The 21306-nt window shown below is 40.4% G+C and overlaps 3 protein-coding genes across 10 annotated transcripts in view; 2 read left to right on the top strand and 1 right to left on the bottom strand.

Moving 5' to 3' along the window:
* Positions 1-6561: 6561 nt before the first annotated feature.
* Positions 6562-9401, top strand: LOC113008615 (E3 ubiquitin-protein ligase TRIM35-like). The gene is made up of 7 exons (XM_026146136.2): positions 6562-6700; positions 6888-7341; positions 7526-7621; positions 7732-7962; positions 8054-8076; positions 8164-8282; positions 8432-9401. The coding sequence occupies exons 2-7, from the start codon at positions 6919-6921 to the stop codon at positions 8977-8979; spliced, it is 1440 nt and encodes a 479-aa protein (XP_026001921.1). The 5' UTR covers positions 6562-6700; positions 6888-6918; the 3' UTR covers positions 8980-9401.
* Positions 9402-9500: 99 nt separating this feature from the next.
* LOC113008614 (protein mono-ADP-ribosyltransferase TIPARP-like) lies at positions 9501-14456 on the top strand. Its single transcript, XM_026146132.2, has 6 exons — positions 9501-10355; positions 11210-12049; positions 12176-12341; positions 12453-12640; positions 12772-13041; positions 13390-14456. Coding segments are annotated over exons 1-6 (1914 nt in total). The 5' UTR covers positions 9501-10353; the 3' UTR covers positions 13838-14456.
* Positions 14047-21306, bottom strand: part of tulp3 (TUB like protein 3) — a 27906-nt gene continuing 20646 nt past the window's right edge. For 7 of the 8 annotated variants that reach the window (XM_080291909.1, XM_080291910.1, XM_080291907.1 and 4 more), the window contains 7 exons: positions 20739-20951; positions 17496-17923; positions 17260-17372; positions 16313-16430; positions 16117-16215; positions 15680-15851; positions 14047-15533 (listed from right to left, as the gene is read on the bottom strand). In XM_080291909.1, the coding sequence (XP_080148035.1) occupies positions 15400-15533; positions 15680-15851; positions 16117-16215; positions 16313-16430; positions 17260-17372; positions 17496-17923; positions 20739-20951 (1277 nt within the window). In that variant the 3' untranslated portion in view covers positions 14047-15399. The remainder of the gene's footprint in view (positions 15534-15679; positions 15852-16116; positions 16216-16312; positions 16431-17259; positions 17373-17495; positions 17924-20738; positions 20952-21306) is intronic. The other variant, XM_026146120.2, reaches the window with a different exon arrangement.

Raw genomic sequence — 21306 nt, 5'->3', positions numbered from 1 at the left:
ACCCATATGTGTGATGCCTCGGTCTGAAAATCTTCAAACATAAGGTGAATAATTTTTGTTTTGTGAGAAAGTGTTACCTTAAAACAGAATTTATATACTGTCAGAAAAACACATTGTGATGCATATGCATGGTGAAATTAGGAAAGCTAAGAGGATAACTACCAGGTATGGGATGTATTTGCAAACACGCTTGCACGGGGGTAATATAAATATGAAACCGCTATGCTTCGCTGATAATGTTTTTGAAGCACCTCTTGAGCTGTTCTCATCAATACTTCCGTTGACCTACAAAGGAGTAGTTCATCTCCCGCTTCTTGGTGTGAAGTGTCAGGTGGTGAGACAGGTCTGACTGAGGTTGTCTCTCTGGTTTGTTACCCTGCCTGTCCTCATTAGATGCTCAGGGACGGACACAGCCCCCCCCATCCCAACCCCTTTCCCCTCAGCCCAGATGAAGTTCTCTGTGAACACTGGCTGGGTGTGGGCAATAATGAATCACTATTAGCCCGGGTCACACTGGCTGACAACCAATTTACAGAGTAGCAGAGGCCACAAAGGGTGACATCCAGGTAGATGTGAGCGTTTAACTGCTTTATCCTGAGGTAAAGCAGTTTTTCTTCTCTAAAGTAATATCCAGGTCAGATAAGACTAGAAGATTATATCTTATCTTTTGAATCTTCTAGTCTGCCTCAAGTCATTTTAATGCAATGCTATTATGAACTTTTCTGCATTGATACTGCAGCATTTGTTCAGTATTTTTAAGCAGTCAGCGCGCTATTTGATGTCATAGGTGAGTATATTCTGACATCTAGTGGTGCTTATTGGTTACAGCAATATAAATTAAAATGGTTACTGGTGAGAGGTTGCCAGATTTTACTGCCGGATTATGATGTGAATATAAAGAAGTTAGCTTCCTCATAAATAAACCAGAAGCAAACTTGCAAATGCAAATGCATCCGAAATGCCAAAATGAAACATATCCTGTTAAACAGCATATGGCATGTAAAGAGGTATGGAGAAGCAAAATAACAGGGATATAATTTCATTTTATAATACATGGAGCCACATAAGTCCGCAGAGCACTAAAACCTTTCCCTGAACCCACAGTATAATTTAGAGAGCAGCCCATGCTAATAAAGACAAAGTGTTTTGCAATGTTCTGTAATAAACTGCAACACTGTAAACGTTTTAGTGGCCAAATGAAGCTCAGTGGGCTCAGCTTCGCTTAAAACATTCCGTCATTTGGAAATGAAGAAAATAACAGAAACATCTGCTGGAAACTTATGGCTGGCACACAGACCATCTGTGTTCCCAGTCTTATTACAAAAGCATAGTGCTAAAAGAAAATTTTCACAATTTATTGTAACTTTTGCAAAGCTGATTTCATACTTAAGGTTTTTTTTGAAAGTGACAGCTCAGTCGTGTACTCCATCAGTCGGGGGTCCCTCAGACAAACAGCAGGTTGTTGATCTAATCAGCAAAATCCCCTTCTCCATATCTGGGTCAAAATTTGAAAAAAGGACTCTCGAGTGTACAAAAAAATCAAAGCGCTGTAGCGGCTTAGTTCACACTCAAATATCTCAACAACTGTCAGGTGGATTGCCTTTAATTTTGTACAGACATTCGAGCACCCTGAGGATAAATAGGCCCTTTTCACAGCACTCAGGTTTGACATGTCACTGCAAGCCAAATGCGGATGTAATTAACACATTAACTATGGCACCGTTCCATTAAATTGGCCGGGCCCCTGGTATTGTGCACGGTGGCTCGCAGGAATGATGGTGACATTCCAAATAGAAGGGGCTATAATACATTTTTATCAATTACACCTATGTTTACCCTGCTATGACATGTCCAAATGGCTGCTGTGAACTGGGTTTATTGCCACACAAGTAGGCTGGCAGTTGATGCTAAGGGGGGGAAAATACCTGAACAAATATGGATGTATCACCTACTGTAACAACTTGGTGATCCTTTTGACAATTGACTCAAACTTCCTTCAGTACTTAGATTCTGATCTGATACTTGGCACATATTAGCATGTTACATATTATCCATGAAATACAGGTCTACATAACATATCGACACAGTCACCATGACAGCACCCAAGGAGCGTATAAATATTCCATATACTTCTGCTTTCATACTGTAGGTGCAAACGGCAAAATGATCCTGAATCAATGACATGCTATGGACCTATAGCCTAAAAATTTTATTTATTTATTATGTTTTTTTGGGATATAGATATATTTCAACATTTGGGATTTTTATACATACACACACATAAAAAAATATTCCCCTCTCACCTCTGCCGGCAGTCTGTCCTTCAGTCTCAGGTCCTCTACAATTACCAATTGACAATTACCACTGGGACCACTGTTACCTTCACCCTCGACATCTTCTTGAGCTCTTTTCTGAGCCCTTGTTATTTCTCGAGTTTCTCTTGTTCCTTATTTCTGATGTCGCTGTCATTCGGAAACAGCTACGGCCGTCTTCTTCTGTTTGTCTACTACCACTGTGGCTGGTAAGCCACCACCATTTTATCTGTCTGTATCTGGAAGTCCCACAGGATCTTAGCTCAGTCATTCTCCACCACCCTTGGGGGCGTCTCCCATTTTGACCTCAGGACTTCCAGGCCATATTCCACACAGATGTTGATGTATACTATGCCGGCTACTTGGTTACGGCATTCCATGTATGCCTTGCCTGCTAGCATCTTGCACCCTGCTGTTATGTGCTGGATTGTCTCAGGGGCATCTTTACATAGCCTGCACCTGGGACCTTGCCTGGTGTGATAGACCCCAGCCTCTATGGATCTTGTGCTTAGAGCTTGTTCATGTGCTGCCATGATTAGTGCCTCTGTGCTGTCTTTCAGTCCAGCTTTGTCCAGCCACTGGTATGATTTCTGGATGTCAGCCACCTCCTCTATCTGCCAGTGCAGGAACCTGTCCTTCCATGACGGTGCCTCCTCTTTCTTGGGTTTCTGCTGCCTGAGGAATTCACTGAGCACGCGGTCAGTTGGGGCCATCTTACTGATGTATTCATCCTGGACCGTAGTGCTGATGCTCACTAGTCCCAGGCCTCCTTCCTTCCGCTTGGCATACAGCCTCAGGGTGCTGGACTTGGGGTGAAACGTGTGTGTGTGTGTGTGTGTGTGTGTGTGTGTGTGTGTGTGTGTGTGTGTGTGTGTGTGTGTGTGTGTGTGTGTGTGTGTGTGTGTGTGTGTGTGTGTGTGTGTGTGTGTGTGTGTGTGACACTGACTCAAGATGAGTGTTTTTAAGCTTTCATGTAAGGCTCCAGCACCAAAAAAAAGTCAAGATGTCAGGTATCTCAAATTAGCACAGGTGAGACCTAACAAACCTGCCAGGACTTAGCAAAATCCAAAAGGGTGTTATGCCCGTTATAACAAATTATCACCCACAACACAGTTGTTATCAAGGTGGGGGGAAGAGGAAATTATTCATGGAGACAGAAGCTGTTTTTGTACCAGGCTGTAAATATGCTTTGAAATGTGTTTAAATTGGGCATGTCACCATGGGAGTCTGTAGAGGTTGATTCACTTTCAGACTGAGCCTCTAGTGGCCACTACAGCAACGGCAGCATTTGAAACTTTTTAGCATGTTTATAGTTTCTTAGAGTGGCACGTATGGCTATAGACACCTTATTTTGTTTCACTATCCATCAGTGTTATTTTAACCACACATTAATCTGTTCATTGGTTTTGCAAATGGCTGAAATATAAATGTAATGAATTATCAATAATAGCCTGTCATAAATATCATGTATGACATTTCTAAATTGAATATAAAGGCAAAAACACGTAAAGTCTTAGGATTGGTGCAAAACCTTTGAATTACAAAGTTAGTTCTTATCTGTCCTAGAGGCTGTGTTTCCACTAAATACCAATTTCAAGAAAAATATTAACTTAATTGTTTTCTGGCAAACATTAGTAGCCACTTGGGTTTGTTCCTACATTTCTAAAAACAGTTCTTTCTTTTCTACTTTAAAATGCAGACCAAAGCCTAATGCAATGACTCACTGAAGTGCTTTCTTTCCAAAGCATTCACAATAACTCAAGTGATTATAGTGCTGACCTGGTGAGGAGTCCAGACCGCTAATCACACACCAGAGTGGGGTAACAGGATCACTTCACAGCAGGCGATTGGGCTGCAACTCTCTCATGGAAACAACGAAAAGTTTCGGCTATTTTTAGTCCCTCAAATTACAGTCACAGAAGTCACGTTGTGATTGGAGATGCATTCAAGTGGACTAGAAGTGGAGAGAATGGGAAAATGAGCTAAAGGCATGCTACACATTGATGCCCTAAAGTTTTTCGGCACATTTATCAAGCAACAAGAACCCCAGTGATCAGTTTATTTGTCTCTGTGTGTTTGATTTTGTTTATTCGATTTGAAAAATTTATTCCAAATTAAGGAAAAGCTTTCAGAACTGTTATGCATTTTAATAAGAGCGTGACTAAACATTACCATCACAGTTTTCCTATTAGCATGCAAAGAAAATCTAATGAGATTATCTTAAATTGAAAGCCAGTGTGGTACAAACTGCTTTATTTTTGTTGATAAATGAAAGGCAGGAAAGAAATGACCTCCTTGGCCGCTCACTTTATAATGAACCTTTTGTAACAAGCAGAAAATGAATCTGCAGTGAGTAAAATTCCCATTCTACTCTATAATTTGCATAGAAGCTGACATTAGCTATTACATATAAAGATCAAACTTTTAATGTAGTTTTTCATTAGTTGGCATCTTATCTGAGTTGAAACTGATGAAACCCAGTTACAGTTGTTTGATCAGATCTTACCAGCATTGCTATATGGGTCAGGTGTAGATACATGAAGACATTTTGTTTATTGCACCCTTTCATGTTAAATTTCTGAAGAGGCCACTTAAGTTAAATAAAATGCTGCAAATATTGCTGTATATGGAGAAGTGGGTAGGTTTAAATTGAAGATAAATTAAAGATCGTTTGATGTAGATTGTTTGGTTTTTGGCATACAACATTGAATAGTACCCGCCACACACACACACACACACACACACACACACACACACACACACACACACACACACACACACACACACACACACACAAACACGCTTATAAATTATACAATATTTACGCACAAGTTTTAACTGGAAAATTACGTGCGTAGATTAGATGATTTTATCTGATGTTATTTGGCAAGGCTTAGATGTGGGGCTGGCGGTATTACAATAGTTACGGGTCGATTTTCTGATGTTGAATATGTCAGTCATTTATTTGTACTCTGTAGCCTTGGAAAGGTTGGACATAAGTATCATTATTCATTTGAATACAGTTATTTTAAGTAGCAAAGACAGAAATATGTGCCTGTATATTTTAGGTTGAGACCAAATGTACATATGATGGAGATGCTGTTTAACTCTAAAGACATTAATTTTGTAAGGAAATTATATCTGCAGTTGTAATTAAGCAAATGCTTCAGCCAATACCTTTTGATTAGCCTTGTCTCATGCTTTCTTTCTTTATGGTAGATTTTTGTTCTGTTTTCACTGTTTTTTTTTTCACTGTTTTCACTGAGATTTGAATTTGAATGCTAATCAATAAAATCAATAATCAATCAATCAATTAATTTGTATATATATGTATTTCTTTCTTTGGGAAAACTGAGATTGCATGTTTTGATGTTGGTGTAATTTTTGCAGCCTTAAGAGGTAAAACTGAACCTGAGGGTAGATTTATCAAAGAAATCATTTCTCATTCATTGACTTTAAGAATAATGATGAGTAAGAATGGATCGAATTAAAGGAAATAAGTAAAGGCAAAGGAAAATACAGTTCTCTGAAAAGCCAATGTGGCAAATCTTAAGTTTGAAAAGGAACACCTGGATTTTCCACAGCACTTCAAGGACCGTAATCTATGGACAGATAAATTCATTAATAATTAAACAGCCACAAAGTAACTGACAGTGACATTGAAACAGCCAAAACAACCTAATTATGCCCACAGTTAGTAATGGCAGAACAAACCTAGATAAAGAAGGGCTAACTGTTATAACTAGAGGTCCTAAATATCAACCCAGTAAAATAATTAATTGTTTCATTTCTGTATAAAATCAGACTGTACATTAAGCAATCAATTCAGAAATACAAGTGGGGACCTTTTGTTGCAACTTGTCTGTGAAGGTTCTCAGTCATCCAGGTCATCGTAGTCAAAGGAGCTTGCAAAGAAAAGCGTCTGGACTTCTTTAAGTTGCTTGAAGACGTTTCACCTCTCATCCGAGAAGCTTCTTCAGTTCTGAAGAAGAAGTGAAACTGAAGAAGTTTCTCGGATGAGAGGTGAAACAAATTCAAGCAACTTAAAGAAGTCCAGATGCCTTTCTTTGCAAGCTCCTTTGACTTTTGTTGCAACTCTGATTTCTCTCTAAATCATATAATTTAACCCAAAAAAAAGAAACACATGGAAAACCTAACTGTAATGTTATGTCACCGTTTTTCTTGTCCCTTTATTGGTCCAGAAAACACCTCATATTCGTCTTCCTCGCCTGTAAACTGTTGATTCTGACTGAGCTGCAGCGTTAGTGAAGGGTTAAAAATGCTTGCTGTCTTTGAGACTCCGCCTCCTTTCAGTGACTCAGCATAACAGGAAGCAGGAAGTGTTCACCATTACGCATATACAGCTGTTACAAGACTGTAGCTTTGAGGTATGTTTCACTCTAACTTTTCTTCTTTTTTAAACAGAACACTATTTCATTTGCATTTAAAGGCTGTTTTTCATGCATAGATTTCACAGGATGCAGTAAACAGACAACAGAACAACTGACTAGGGTATTAAAAGGGAGTGACTTCCCCTGTGTTCTCTTAGTTTCTTGAACTCTCCCTTACTTTCAGTTTCAGGGTAAAACAGGAGCAAAGCCTCGGGATGGCAGGGAAGCTCTATCTCCCTGAGTTGGACCTCACTTGTGCCGTGTGCTGCGAAATCTTCAAAGACCCAGTGGTCCTCAAGTGCAGCCACAGTTTCTGTGCATCCTGCCTGCAGCAGTACTGGAGTCGACAGAGACGAAACCGTGACTGTCCTCTGTGCAGAACCCAGAGTGTGGATGATCCCGTTCCTAGTCTCACCCTGAAGAACCTGTGCGAGTCTTATACACATGAGAGCGAGGAACCGGAGGAGACAGCGGAAGAGCTGCCCGGTGAACCAGGGGAGTTGTGCCCTCATCATGGGGAGAGGCTCAAGCTGTATTGCCTGTCAGATAAGGTGCCTATCTGTGTTGTCTGCCATACCTCAAGAAAACACAAGCAGCACGAATGTTGTCCTGTCAGCGAGGCGATTGTGGATGTGAAGGTAAATATTTCACTTTCCTGATCAAATAAGGACTTGAGATTGAATAATGATGCCTTTTTTCTTGGGGCTCCTTTACTAAGTTTATACAGAGTTTCTGTCACAAGTCATTATGCTGAAGGATGTTACAAGCCTAAAGCGAGATGAACAAACCTTCTAATGAATTTACTTTGAATTATTTACTCAGGAGAAAATGAAGTCCACTCTCAGCTCACTGCAGGAGAAGAGGGAGGCGTTTGACAAAATGAAGAAGAACTATGAAGACACTGTGACCTACATTCAGGTGTGGTGATAATCTGTCAAACTATGGGTTAAAATTCCTAGTAAGTCACTTTATTTAGTGGCTGTCAGTAAACTCATTTCCAAGCCATGCTTAAGCAGATTATTTTACAGGTCCAGGCTCGATTTGTGGAAAGACGAACCCATGAGGAGTTTGAAAAACTTCACGACTTCCTTCACGCTGAAGAGAATGCCAGGATGGAAGCGCTGAAGCGGGAGGAAGAGCAGAAGAGCGAAGAGATGAAGCAGAAGGTTGAAGAAATAGAAAGAAAAATGGCATCTGTGTCCGAATCCATCAGAGTTTTGGAGGAGGAGATAGCTTTGGAGGGCATCTCAGTCCTTCATGTAAGTTTGAAATGAGACTAAAGAAGGAACACTTTATATTTTTTCCCCCTTAAATGCTAAAGTGAATTTGCCTTTTAATTTTGTCTTTTAGAACAGTAAGAGGACTCTGTTAAGGTAACGAACAGTTTAATATTTGTTTTATTCTTTGCTTAACTTTCATAATGTGTTATGTAACCTGCTTTTTTTGTGTGTTTTCTGCAGTGCTGATTGTCCTGTTGAAGATCCCGTTATGCCTCCAGGAGCACTCATAGACGTGGCCAAACATGTTGGCTCTATGATGTTTTATGTGTGGGAGAAGATGCATAAAATTGCCAAATACAGTGAGTTTAACCATAATGTGCTGCTTGATTTAAACTCTGAGCTGGAGTTTGAGTTTGTCATGAATTCCCAAGGTGGAGGAAAGGTTGAAATGTTTGACTGAACTACAGCCACAGTAACTACAGCTGACAATCTGCCATGTTTCCTTCAGCCCCAGTAACTCTGGATCCCAACACTGCTGCCCCATGGCTCATTCTGTCAGATGACCTCACCAGCGTCTGTGACAGCGATGAGAAACAGAAGCTCCCAGACAACCCGGAGAGGTTCGACCCCGACACCGGTGTGCTGGGCTCGGAGGGCTTCACCTCAGGAAGGCGTACCTGGGATGTGAATGTGGGAGATAATACTGCGTGGGTTGTCGGCGTGGCTAAAGAATCTGTCCAGAGGAAAGAGAAAGTGTCCTCGGTCCAGAAAAACGGCTACCTGTGTGTGTACTTCTACCACAAGATGTACTTTGCGGGTACCTCCCCTTTAACGCGACTAAACCTGAAAAGGAACCCGCAGAAGATCAGAGTGCAGCTGGACTGTGACAAGGGCAAGGTTTCTTTCTATGACGCGCACAACAACACCCATATCTACACCTTCAAACAGGCAATCACTGAGAAAGTCTTTCCTTACTTCTGGGTCGGTTGTCAGCAATGTCCTTTGACGGTTGAACCAATGGAAGTTGCCCTGAGTGTAATTGAAAGTGCAACTTAGTTACTCTGTGACTTTGAGAAACTCATCAAATTAAATGTCAGATTATTTGCCACTTTTCTTTCCTGGTTCAATGCAGTGTTCTTTGGCTCTTCTTAATTTAAAACTCAATGAACACACTGATCAAGGTACTTAAGATTCAGTGATTGGTAACTTGAATTAGAGCATTTTTTTTTTTGCATTAATAATCTATGAATTATTCATTTGTTTATTATCAGCATATAAATTGTGAGGTTAAAAAATAGTACAGATTAATTACTTGTATGTAAGTTTTAAAAATGATTATGCATGTCATTGTCTACACATTCCTCTCTTATTTTGCTGTATTACTAACTACTAATGTATGGAAAACATCAAATGTGCTTTATGTGCACATACTACTCATGTTTTACAGTGCTAATTTACAAATAAAATATTTGCAAGTATTGTGGCCTCCCTTGATGATGTGTCACCAGCCAGTCCTTACTGGACATAGACCTGGAGTCGGAGAGCAGCCAGAGTTTTCTTTAGCGTCTGAGGTGAGCCTATATGTTTGGTCAGATGTGACGTCTGAGATTTTATTACCTGCTTCCTAAGGGCATGATTTTCAGATACAGTTCATCTCCTGTATATAGTTTTCAGGTCTGACACGTCTCTCGTCATCCACTTTTCAAGTTTCCATTTTTTTTCTCTTAACTACACGCTGCGCACCATGCTAACATGTGCCACGGATTTGCCTAATAGCTCTCTGGAAATCACCAATTTGATCCAAAATACTACTTTATGGCTGTCAAACTGTTTTATTTTGTGTTTTTTGTAGATTCAAATAAATAAAATGGAACACAATGTGTGTTTTTGGAACAGGCTACTGGTAACAGAGTCCCCAAAGATACAATTTAAAGTTGACCGCGATGAGTACAAAACACAGTATTATTCTTTGAGTTGGGTGGCTATTTAATGCCTGAATGATTCATAGGCCAGTATTGTGTGCCTTAATAGGGTGAAGGACTGAAAATGAGTAAAATGTCCAAAGAAAAACTTTGAAAGAGTTTCAGAAAACCTGTCTTTGAATTAAAAATCACAAAGACAGAATATGCTGGGCTTCAAAATCAGCTTTTATGTAGCAGCTGTTTGTAGTTCTGTTCAAAATGCAGTGAAAGTATCCATTTTTTTTTTTTAAAAATTCCTCTCATTTTTAGTGGGGTTTTTTTCTTGGTATATGAACAGCCTTTGCACACCGTTCACTTTCACCTCCCTCTGAACTCTACAGCCTGGCGCATTGAAGCTGACCGTCTTTTGTATAAAGAAGGGTTTTAAAGCCATATACATAAAAGCTTCTTTTTTTTCCTGCAACTTTGACTCAGCAAAGTTTAGAGGCCTGAGGCGGACTCACGGTTAATGTAAGCCAAACTCGTTAAAAGTCTAATTAGCTAGTCATAGTGCCTTGCTACGGGTGTATGTAGCTAGCAGGTTGAGTCGTGTGTTGTAAAGGCTCAGTTAAGTTCTTTAGAGGTTATGTTGTGGAAAGCTGTTTTGCCTTCAGACCTGCCGGGCCTTTAAATAATTGTTTAACTGGTACTAATGAGTCCAAAGTGTGCCGAGAAAATATCTCCCACATCTTTACATCACCTCCACCTGAGGGTATTGTCTCCATCTTGCCTTGATGTTTTTTTTATGCCAAATTCTGACTGTACCATCTGAATTCACAACATAAATTCAGGACAATCTTTTATTGTACACCTTTGGTGAGCCCATGTAAATTGTAGCCTCAGTCTCTCTTTTTTAGCTGGATGTGACGCTGTGTGGTCTTCTGCAAGGTTCAGTGTGTTGTGAATTCAAAGATCCTCATGTTTGTTCTTAAAAGTGTTTATTTGTTTGCCTTTCTTACATCAGAAGTTTCAGAAATTCTCAGATTGGCCTGTCTGGCAGTAAACTATGGTTGTTGCATGAATGCTACTGTGTGACTGGCTGAGTAGATATTTGTGGGGAGCAGCAGTTGAGTGGGTCTAGGTATTAAAGTGGCTGGAGAAAGGTTTTACAGAGCTGGCTTTAGTTCTGTTCAAAATTATGAAAAATAGTGCATTTATTCAATTATTTTCAAACTTAACCATCAAATCTCAAAAGTTGGGGAGTTTCGTGGCAGTAACTGCTAGTTAAAATTCCTGTTCTCTTCATTTGTAGTGTCTCTACGTCACTATAACCTTGTGTTTGTTCCAGTTTGCAAAAAATAATTGTTAAAATTGTTCTTGGTTAGGAAATCCAACATGGCTGGAATTTCATGCACAAGGGCAACAAAGAGAAAGTTGTCTGGTAGTGCTAAAGCTGCAGAACCTGCATCCAGGTCCTCCAAAGTCACCTTTCTGAGCCCGTCTCTCCTCCTCTTTGAAATCCCTGCTGACGCCGACACCAGCCTCCCAGTGTGGAAGGCCATGAGAACCGAGCAAGCTGACATCACCTGGACCGTCAAGCCCTATGGCCTCAGCATTAATATAACACCTCCGACCTCTAAGAAAGGAAAGCATTCTGCTGCCAGCAAGAGTGAAAGCTCTTCCAGCATGGTGCAGACTGCAGGGCTGTCTTCTAGCATCCTGCAACCTCAGATCTGCATTCAGCCCACCACTCAGCAGCAATCGCAGAGCAGCTCCTGTGTGCTGCTTACCTTCCCCCAAAACACACAGTCTGTGTCACACCCCCCAAGTCCTATTCCAGTCACTTCACTTATTGTCTCCTTGCCGGTCATTATTGCCCAGGCCCAGCATACCAGTCAGCCTACTGCTCCTGCCAACAAAGGGTCCATATCCTCCACCCAAACGCCAAGTGGAACCCCTACCAAGCAAACCACCAAAACCCCATCTAAAGTGCCTGTCTCATTTCACACAAAAGGCTGCTCTACCATCCAAATCTGTGACGACTTCCTCCTTGGTTTGTGTTCTGCAGAGGAGAAGTGTAAGATGCACCACACTCCCTATCCCTTTCACTGGCAGCTGTGGTGTGTTGCCAACCGCCAGTGGGTGGACATTTCTCCTCGCTCTCAGGTCTTGCTGGAGAGGATGTACTGTGACGTCAATAAGGATGCCATTTGCCTCAAAAATGGGTGAGTAACAGGGTAGATCTTTTGCTAAAGTCTGCAAATTAAAAAAAGAAAAAGATGGGCTTTTTTGAGACAAAAATCACAGTTTGTTTGTGGATTCTTTGTGTAACTTCAGAACACTTTCTTTAGGAATGAACGCTACACTTTGAAATTTGACTCAATGAAACTGGATGACTCTTCCGTGTATGATGGAGTCAGGCGACTATCTAACACTAACAGTAAGATCAAGAACCCTCATTTTGCCAGCCAATCGAAAATCTACTGGTGGAACATCAGTTGGCAAGAGTACAACACGGTGATCTTCTTTACCTCTTTTTTCTAGTTTCTTTACTCCTTTCTGCCATTTTCAACACATCAAAAGCCTCCACCAGCTTTGTTATTTTTTAACTGGTTCATTTCTTCATAGAGCGTGTCTGCCACATTGCTAAAAAAGATGAGCGAGAAGGAGTCAGAGTGTTTCTTCAGTGTCGGCTCACAGAAGTACAAGGTGGACTTCACTACCATGATCCAGACCAACGTCGCCACAGGGTTCCAGAGAGGCGTTCGCTGCAGACCCGCCTACCGCTCTCTGGATTCTATGAAACCTTACTTGCAGTTGGTGTCCTGAGATGCGTTTTTTTTTTTTGCATTTGTTTACATCTTCTTTTAAAATCAAGAGATTCTGTTCATTTAAAATTATTTCATGATGTTCTCCCATCCCTTTCCCATTTACTCCCCACACCCAGGACAGGAGTCCTGCCTGACTCAGCGGAACCTGACAGTAATCCTCCTGAGGCCAACTTTAGTGTAGATCCTCTGGACGAGTTCAGTTCCTGGTACCCTCCGGCGTGGTGTTGGGCTTCAGAGCAGGATTACAGTCTAGTGGATGTTCCTACAGGCACTCTGGCCTATAAACGGGTTCAAGAATTCTTCAATGAGAGCATGCCTGAGACAAAGGTGGACATCATCAGCATCCAGCAGGTCCAGAACCTATTCCACTGGGACAAGTACCAAAGGTCCAGCTAAGTTTGAGTTCAATTTTTAATCATGACTAAAACTAAGAAAAATTGGAGGGAAATTTGATGTCCTTATTAACTGTTTGGATATTCGGAAAGTCCTTTTTCTAAATGTCATTTATTGGATGAAATACATTTGTAACATGGATAAGCATTGGTTCGGCTAGTAGTAGGATCTGGGCTCGTTTCCACCTGTTTTCATCCATTGTTTACTTTACTAGACAGTTCTATGGGTTCCTTACAGCGGATTCAAATAATTATTTTGTTGGAAGTTAAAGCGTAAAATATCACAAAATCTTGTTCTTGTTCATGGTGATATGCATGCCACACTTACACAACTCGTTCCAGGCAAAAGCTATACATGCAGAAGCAGCGTGGAAAGGCCACCGGGAGTTTAGAGCGACATCTCTTCCATGGGACCACCAAAGAGGCCTCAGAGGAGATCTGCACCAGCAACTTTGACCCTCGAGTGGCCGGGGTTAACGGAGTTTCCCACGGTCATGGCACATACTTTGCCACCGCTGCCTCCCACTCCCACATGTTCTCAGCCCAGTTCGGGCCAGATGAAGTTTGCCACATGTTCCTTGCCAAAGTCCTGGTGGGAAAGGTAACTGTGGGTAGGAGCCACTACCGCCGTCCACCTAAGCTCACCTCCAGGAAGAAGCAGCATCGTCTGTATGATGCCTGTGTTGACAACGTGAACCTTCCCACCATGTTTGTTGTTTTTGACAGCTGTCAGTGCTACCCCTACTACCTAATCAAATATAAAAACCTACCCAAAGAGATAGACATTTAATGAGGATGAGGACAGGGGCCTCAGCCGCTAATTGTTCAACAGAAATCATGTTCCAGTTGCAAGAAAACCTAAAGTGTTAACAAATCCAGTATATATTGTTATCAAATGCTCCGTTTAGTTTGATAAAATATGCCATATTCAGTTTGTTTGCAATGAAGTTCTTGACAATAGTGAAGACAGTGTTAAAATGACAACATATTCTGTATCACTTAATTTTTCAAAATGCCTTTATTTTTGTTATTTGAAGATTTTACAATAAACACTTTTTTCCTTTTTTTCTCTCAAATCTGTTCAATGAAATTCATTTCTGTAATGTTTATGAAATTAAACACTAAATGCATTCACCTCAGTATAAGAAAAGAAAAGCATGTTTGATCAACTGCTGGTATGTTTTCATACAGCCAAATGAGCTGACTGTTTGTTCCAAAGGTCAGACTGGAACGTGTTTCATCAAAGACTTCTTTAGTAAAAGTATATACAGAATATTTTTCTTCAGAACTTAATTGCACACTTCCTTGAACAGGAAACAACAGGGAAATTCTAATAATTTAGCTTATGCATGAAAAATCATGGCTCTTTGAAGGATCCAGATCAAATTGTTTTAAAAGTATCTGACACTGCTGGCCATAAAAAAAAATCCCAGTTCAGTCCATGTAAGAACAAACTCTGCATTGAACAGATAACACGTTCGGGACAGTGATGAACCAAAACACCACATTAAATCCCTGCCAATGAAAATAATAACCCCCCCTTATCAAATTTGTTTAAAAAGGGAGAAAAATAAGAGTTGAAGTGATGTTTAACTTCCAAATAGTATTGTAAAATTCCATATCTTGAAATGTCATTGAATAATTTAAGACTGTAAGAACGGCTCAAATAAGATGATAATCCAACTAGCCAAGACAAAATCACAGTCACAAGATAAAAAAAAAAATTCACAAAACCCCCACCTTTCACACAAGGATGTTAGAGTGATAACCACAATGAAAAAATATCAGAATTAGCTATTGATAAAAGGCAGATTAAAACATACGTTATATGATTTAAGATGTAAACAAGGATTAAAAAAAGTTAAACTAGTGTTGAGGCTGTGATGCCAGTTCCTTAAATAAAGTACAGCAACTGTGCGTTTCTGTTCTGGCAACATCTAAAGTTGGGCCTGCAGGTGGTGCCAGAGGAAAGGCCATCATGTTACATAGTTCAAAATGGTTTACAGTATGAATTGTAGATGACAGTTATTTTTTAAGCTAAAAAACTTAGTGGAATGAAAATATAAAAGGCAACAAAAATATGTGAAGAATAAACATTTCACATATCTTCAAACAGGTTCATAAATATCAGATCAGTTCTTTTTGCACTTGGTGTCTAATAAGAGCACCTGTCTCCAGCACAGATTATTCATTTGCATTTCCCTTTTAGTCTCTACACACGTGTACATATACACATAAACTGTACACAGGTTAGCAGACGTTTAACCAACCCTGATACGACAGACATGACATGTGGGTGGGGGGGACACGCAAAAACTGAGTTCCTGGAATTTACCGGCAGAGCACCAGCACCTATTCACAGGCCAGCTTGCTGTCGAAGCTCGACAGGCCAATGGCAAACGCCTGAAGAGCGCACATGGGATAGTTGTAGTCCAGAGTGAAGACGTCTTCAGCAACTCTACCAAACTGCATAACAATGTAGTCGGCTAGAGATAGAGGGGGGTAAAAATAAAAAAGGTCGATCAGTGTGTTTATGGTGTATGTTTTAAATATTTCAAGACATTCCGCAACATCCTATAAGCAGCCAAATTATTTAAACTACTTAAACATAACTGAGATTAAAGATACTCACGGTCATTATCGTGAACTATCTGGAAGTTTTTGACTGATGCCTGAGTCACACGGCCATGGAAATTTAGCACATAAGACTGGGTGTCATCGTTCCACACGGGTGCCTTGTTGTGCAGCTCGATCAGATTTTCAAGCGAATGGTTTTGCCACCTGCTCAGGAGACTCTCCTGCTCCTATCATACAAATACATCCGATTTCAGTCTTTAATCTTATTAGGAATGAATCAAACTACACATTAAACTCACACACCAGGACTTTTGGACTTTTGCATTCTAACAGCATTTGTGAAATGTTAGACTGCTAAAGCTAAACAGCTTTGGATTCAAATTAATCTTTTAGTCATTTTATACATGAAGCATTCGGACAACACGTTGCACATTTAAGGGCAAATTCTTTGAGTTGTTAAGCTTTGCATAATTCTGTTACTGACAGACTCACATTTTGGGGCCTTACAGGGAGCCTCTCAAAGTTCATGTTCATGCCAGGGATGATTACAGTCATTTTGCGTGGTCCTTTGAATCCCAGCACATTGGTTTCCTGCCAAAAAACACAGAGAGTGTGACAATTTTACTAAATATATTTAATGAACAGGCAACACACTAAACACACTGCTAGCCTTTTGTCATTCACTCACATAGCAGATGGCAGCCAGTTCCTGTCGTGTGTTGCTTTCTTCCAGCAGAGCCCCGGGGTTTTTACACGGATTGGTCCCGTTGTCGTACACTGTGAATTTAGTGCCCATGAGGTTGGATCTGATAGAAAACAAACCGGTCATGAAATGTTTACACCTTTTCATATTTTTCAGATGCTGGCAGCATTTTGTTTCACATTTGAGTCATGTGGATTGGCAGAAAGCAACACACTGTTTATTTTCTAAATATCAAGAAAACAGCAACTATTGGATGCTGCAGTTTATTCTAACTGTTAGCAAGCAGAAAATCTTTGGAATCACATTGAATGTTATATTGAAAAAAAGAGGCAAAAGTGAGAGGCTACAATGTAATCCCACAGGTCAACTGTCCAGACCAAAGTGAATGTCGTTGTCTTTGCCACTGATGGGCTCAGACTGTCAACATTATGAAAAGGATCCCTACAGAGATGTGTATCTCACGTCAAGAAGAAGTCTCGCTCTGAAATCTCACCGGAGGTGAGGTGTTGCTGGAAGAAAAAAGTGTGAATGTGAGTGAGAGTTGGAGGAAGCCAGGCACGGAAGAGAAGAGAAGCTTCCTGTTCAGTAGTTCACGGTTTGTGATTGAATTTCTGAAATCAGGCAATGGTCTGCTACACTTTACTTTATTTTTGCCAGGCACACACTGGTGACCAGTTGAGCTACAAATGGATGGACAGATGAAATGTTTTCACTGCCTATTTTGACTGGAATCAATATTACCAATCAAATAGAAAAATGAATCACTTATAAGAGCTGCCGGATACAGAATGCAGGTAATGCTATTAATTAAAGGTATTTTGTTCACATGGTATCAGTTGACATTAAAACAATAAATATAATTAAAGGTGTGCAATCAGCAAATAATACCTTATTAATGCAGGTCTCTGTGGACACAGGGAGGGTGGATTTACCTGAGTTTACCTATAAAGCTCTCTCCCTCTCGTGACAGGTCGGTAGCATCCACTGAAATAAGGTAGTTGGATGTCTTACTCTTCTTCCTCTTTCTTCCTGCCAGCAGAAACACCTGGAACGACACAATAAAGCAGACACATGTATCTAATGAAGGCTTTTGTTTATAAATGTTACATTGTACAACAAAAATGATGATTCTTATTCACAACTTTAATGGCCCACGCATGTATCGCACCTTCTTGCAATCCTCTTTCTCCATGTGCATGTAGTAAGTGGGGTAGAGGCCGCGGTCCATACCCTTCTTGTCACGGGTGATTCGGCATTTGACTGTGACGCCACGTGGTGCTGGGCGTAAGACAAACTCCTCCAGATTCGCCACATCGGCTAGTAAGTTTTCCGCTGTGGGTGATCCTGGGGTAACCAGATCCTGGGACAAATTAATATAGTCAGCTACTTTTAAAAGAAAAAAGAAAAAAAAGAAGCATTTTAGATAATAGTGAGTATATGAACTAGTGTGCGTAGGCTTTACAGGAATGTCCTTGCCACTAGTAGCTGAGGCAGGCCTGTTGCTGTCTGTGTGAGAGGACCGAGAACGGGTCCGTTCTTCCTCCAAGTCTTCCTCGTGCTCACTGGCTTCATCAAAGTTCATGCTTTCGCAGAGACCTGGTGAGAGACGTGGGAGTGTGGTGTGAGGGAGCTTTAATTACACACGAAGGTCTTTACAAATTCTCCAGCTGAGAAACCCATTCATACAAAAACAAAAGAGGAAAATGAAACCCAGATGCTCTGCGTACATTCTCCACAACAAAAGAACCTCAGTCATTATTTCGTTCCAGGGGTTCCTTCAGTTTTGGTTCAAAACGCTCCACAGAAGATTTTACCAGTTTTTTGGGTTCATCTGCGGTCTTTGATATATGAGAAAAAATTCCCAAGAAGTGATGCAATACTTAGGAAATAGTTGAAGCAAAAAATAGAGCATTATACAGCTGAAAGCACATCCTTTCATATTTATCTGAAACATTCAGGGGGAGGGGGATTTCTTTTACATCAGCTGTTGAAACCATGACAAATGAAATGAAAGGATGAAGACTTGTGAAAGTGAATATCAAAAAGAATGTGATTATTTAGCATTGATTCTTATTTATTCAACCAAAAGGCCACTTCTCTGGCCTAAAGAGTACTTTTCCATGTCAGTTACTGGAAGGCTCATATTTATGACAATAAATGAAGCTGATGTGCAGCTACTTGTGCAGAGACAGCTCCATGCAGTCATGCAGACATAAACTGGGACTTGCACAGTGCAGACAGTCGGGACTGTCTATCTGTCTCCTCACTGATAATTGGATTTATCAGCCAGGATGCAACTCTTGGCTGCAGCTATATCCCACTGTAATGTGTTATCAAAGTGTAAACTCATATGAAAGCTGTGTGTTTTCACTACATTGAAGTATTATTTTTTATTAAAATCTAATTAAAATTGGACTTGTAAAAGAAATGCTTGACCAGAAATGGCAATAATGATACCAAGATTACTCTAAATTGTTATACTATACAGCTGCAGTCCTAAATACTGCAATCCAATCTACAGTTTGAAGTAAATGAAGAACTTTAGATTTTAAATCACAGCAATCAAACTGACTACTGTGAGGATATACTGCTGCAGGAAAATGTGGGTGAACAAGTGTGGTTCTGACCGACAAACCAAGGAACGCTGCTCATAGGTAGAGATCTGTCGAACACAAGTAGGCTTGCTTAAAATCGTACCCTGCTTTATCCTCATTTTTTTTGCATCTTAGCTGTTCCTTCATTCACAAAATGAACATCGTGTTATATTCAGTGAGACTTGGCGATTCAGAACATAAACCCATCAGTGATGTGTTTACAAATGCAACAGATGGAGGAGGTCAAGGCCAGTTTTCCCAATCAGACTTCAGGGAGTGACCAGACGAGTTCCTCCCTGCTGCCCATTAAAAGGAATGCAGAACCTTATTAAACAAATCCAATTTCACGTTAATAATATTCCTGCTTTTAAATACATGGGGGTTTCTTCTTTTGCATACAAAAAGCATTCTGTCCTCAAATATTTGTGCCTCCTCCTGACACTGATCAGTTAGACTAAGATATCCTGGGCAAGTTCCAGCGTAAGAGAAAACATTAAGCTATGCAGCACTAAACCAGATGGATAATGTGACAGTAAAAACAGCAAAACACAACCCCTATTGTGCAGTATTTACAAGTGATGCGCCCCAAATATGCTGCTAATCCTGTGAAAAAGCAGGAAGCATCATGGAATACAGAATGCAAATGTTAGCTGCCCTCTAACAGTGACTCCAGGGCTCCAATTAAAAAACCCACACAAAGTTGTGTCAGCTACTGGCTTATGAAATCAACCATCTGGAAATGTCAAAGAGGCCTAACATTTGACTGAGCAAATCCAAAAAAGACATACAGCATTTCCAGATAATTATTATCACACGGCCAAGAAGGATATTAAATTCTACAGCGAGCCAAAAGTGAAGATGTTGGATGACATCAAGGAGCTGATTAAATATGAATGTATTTCAAAATGTCTATTTCTTCCATTTCCCAAGGCACCATGGTAATATGGAAGACAGGCAGCCAAAAATACCTGCTGGAGCTCTTTGGGGCAGGCTCGTCTGCTTAACTGAGCTAACATTAACAATGAGGTCTTACATTATTGAGACGCACAATGACACTTTCTACTGCGTCACACTCAAGCCTTTAAAAAAGGTATGAAAAGTAACCCAGCTTCTGAGTTTCTCAGCAGGATTCAAATGAAATCTTAAAAAAAACAGTCATGTCTTGAGTTTGTGGGCACAAAGTGGTAACACACGAGCTACATTATGACACCTGCAGAACTGCATGATGTTGGTACTGTTTAAACGCATGCTAACCTTCATATAATGAGAAATTTGTTTTTGCTGCAGATGAATCTGAAAAGTGCAAAAGTCACTGTGAGCTTGATTTTTATACAATTTCCTGAAATTGTACATATTCCCATCAGCTGGTTGGCAGGTGTGGGTGGTAGTAGTTCTAATGATGCCACAAACAAACACTGCAGTGTGAACAATGCCCTTATCTATTATTTAGTGAACCTGTTCTCACTGCATTACCATCAATCATACCACTCACTCCACATGCAGCAGCAGAGTGCTATCAATTTGGTAGATGTCAAAAAGTCTGACTTTGTTTAACAGCAACTTCTTACCTGCAGTGTCATAAATACACATTTTTTCCTTTATAGGTAAAAACTGTAAAGCTGAGAAACGTAAGAAAACCCTGAGAGTAACCACAAGTAAATATCTGATGCTACTCTCTTCTAATAAAAAATCACCAGGGGACTCAACACACACACTAACAAAGTAAATAAGTAAGCAGGCAAACAATAGTTGTTCCATTTGACTTTACTGCAGGGTTCAGAAAAATGATTTTAAACCCAGGATCCAGTACAAATCACCTTGCTTCTGCAGCAGTTCGTGGATATCTGTCTTGGGCTCCAGCAGCGTCTCAGTGTCTCCGTCCCTCTCAGGCTCTTCAGCAGCAGGGGACTGGGACTGAGACTGAGACTCAGGCTGGGACTGAGACTGGGACTGGCTCACTGACAGGATTTGAATTTTCATTCCTATATCAGGAGGTTCTGAGCTCAGGAAGGCTGCTGGGCCATCAATACCTACAACACAGGAGAAGGTGGCAGACAAGCATGAGCTGTTAATTTTCCCTTAACTGGGTCCAACCAAGCATATCTAATGAATCTACTAAGTGAATCTATTATACACATTTCCAAATCCATATTTTTATCTTGGATTCCAGTGTAGGTTTGCGTGATTTGCACTTTAGACTACGGTAATTCTTCTTTTTCTCATACTGGGCCTTGTTGCAAACAACTTAATTCTGTGAGTGGATATTAGTGACTGTGGTTTTTCTACTGTTTTCGACCATAAAAATGGTCTAAAACATGCCATTTAACAAAGAAAACATTTAAATGCATAGCAAGACCTCTTCTATTCATATAACTGCAATTAGTT

The sequence above is a fragment of the Astatotilapia calliptera genome, chromosome 17 (assembly GCF_964374335.1).
Source record: "Astatotilapia calliptera chromosome 17, fAstCal68.1, whole genome shotgun sequence".
Classification (NCBI taxonomy): domain Eukaryota; kingdom Metazoa; phylum Chordata; class Actinopteri; order Cichliformes; family Cichlidae; genus Astatotilapia; species Astatotilapia calliptera.
The sequence above is the reverse complement of the archived record's forward strand: the minus strand, read 5'-3'. Positions and strand labels throughout refer to the sequence as shown.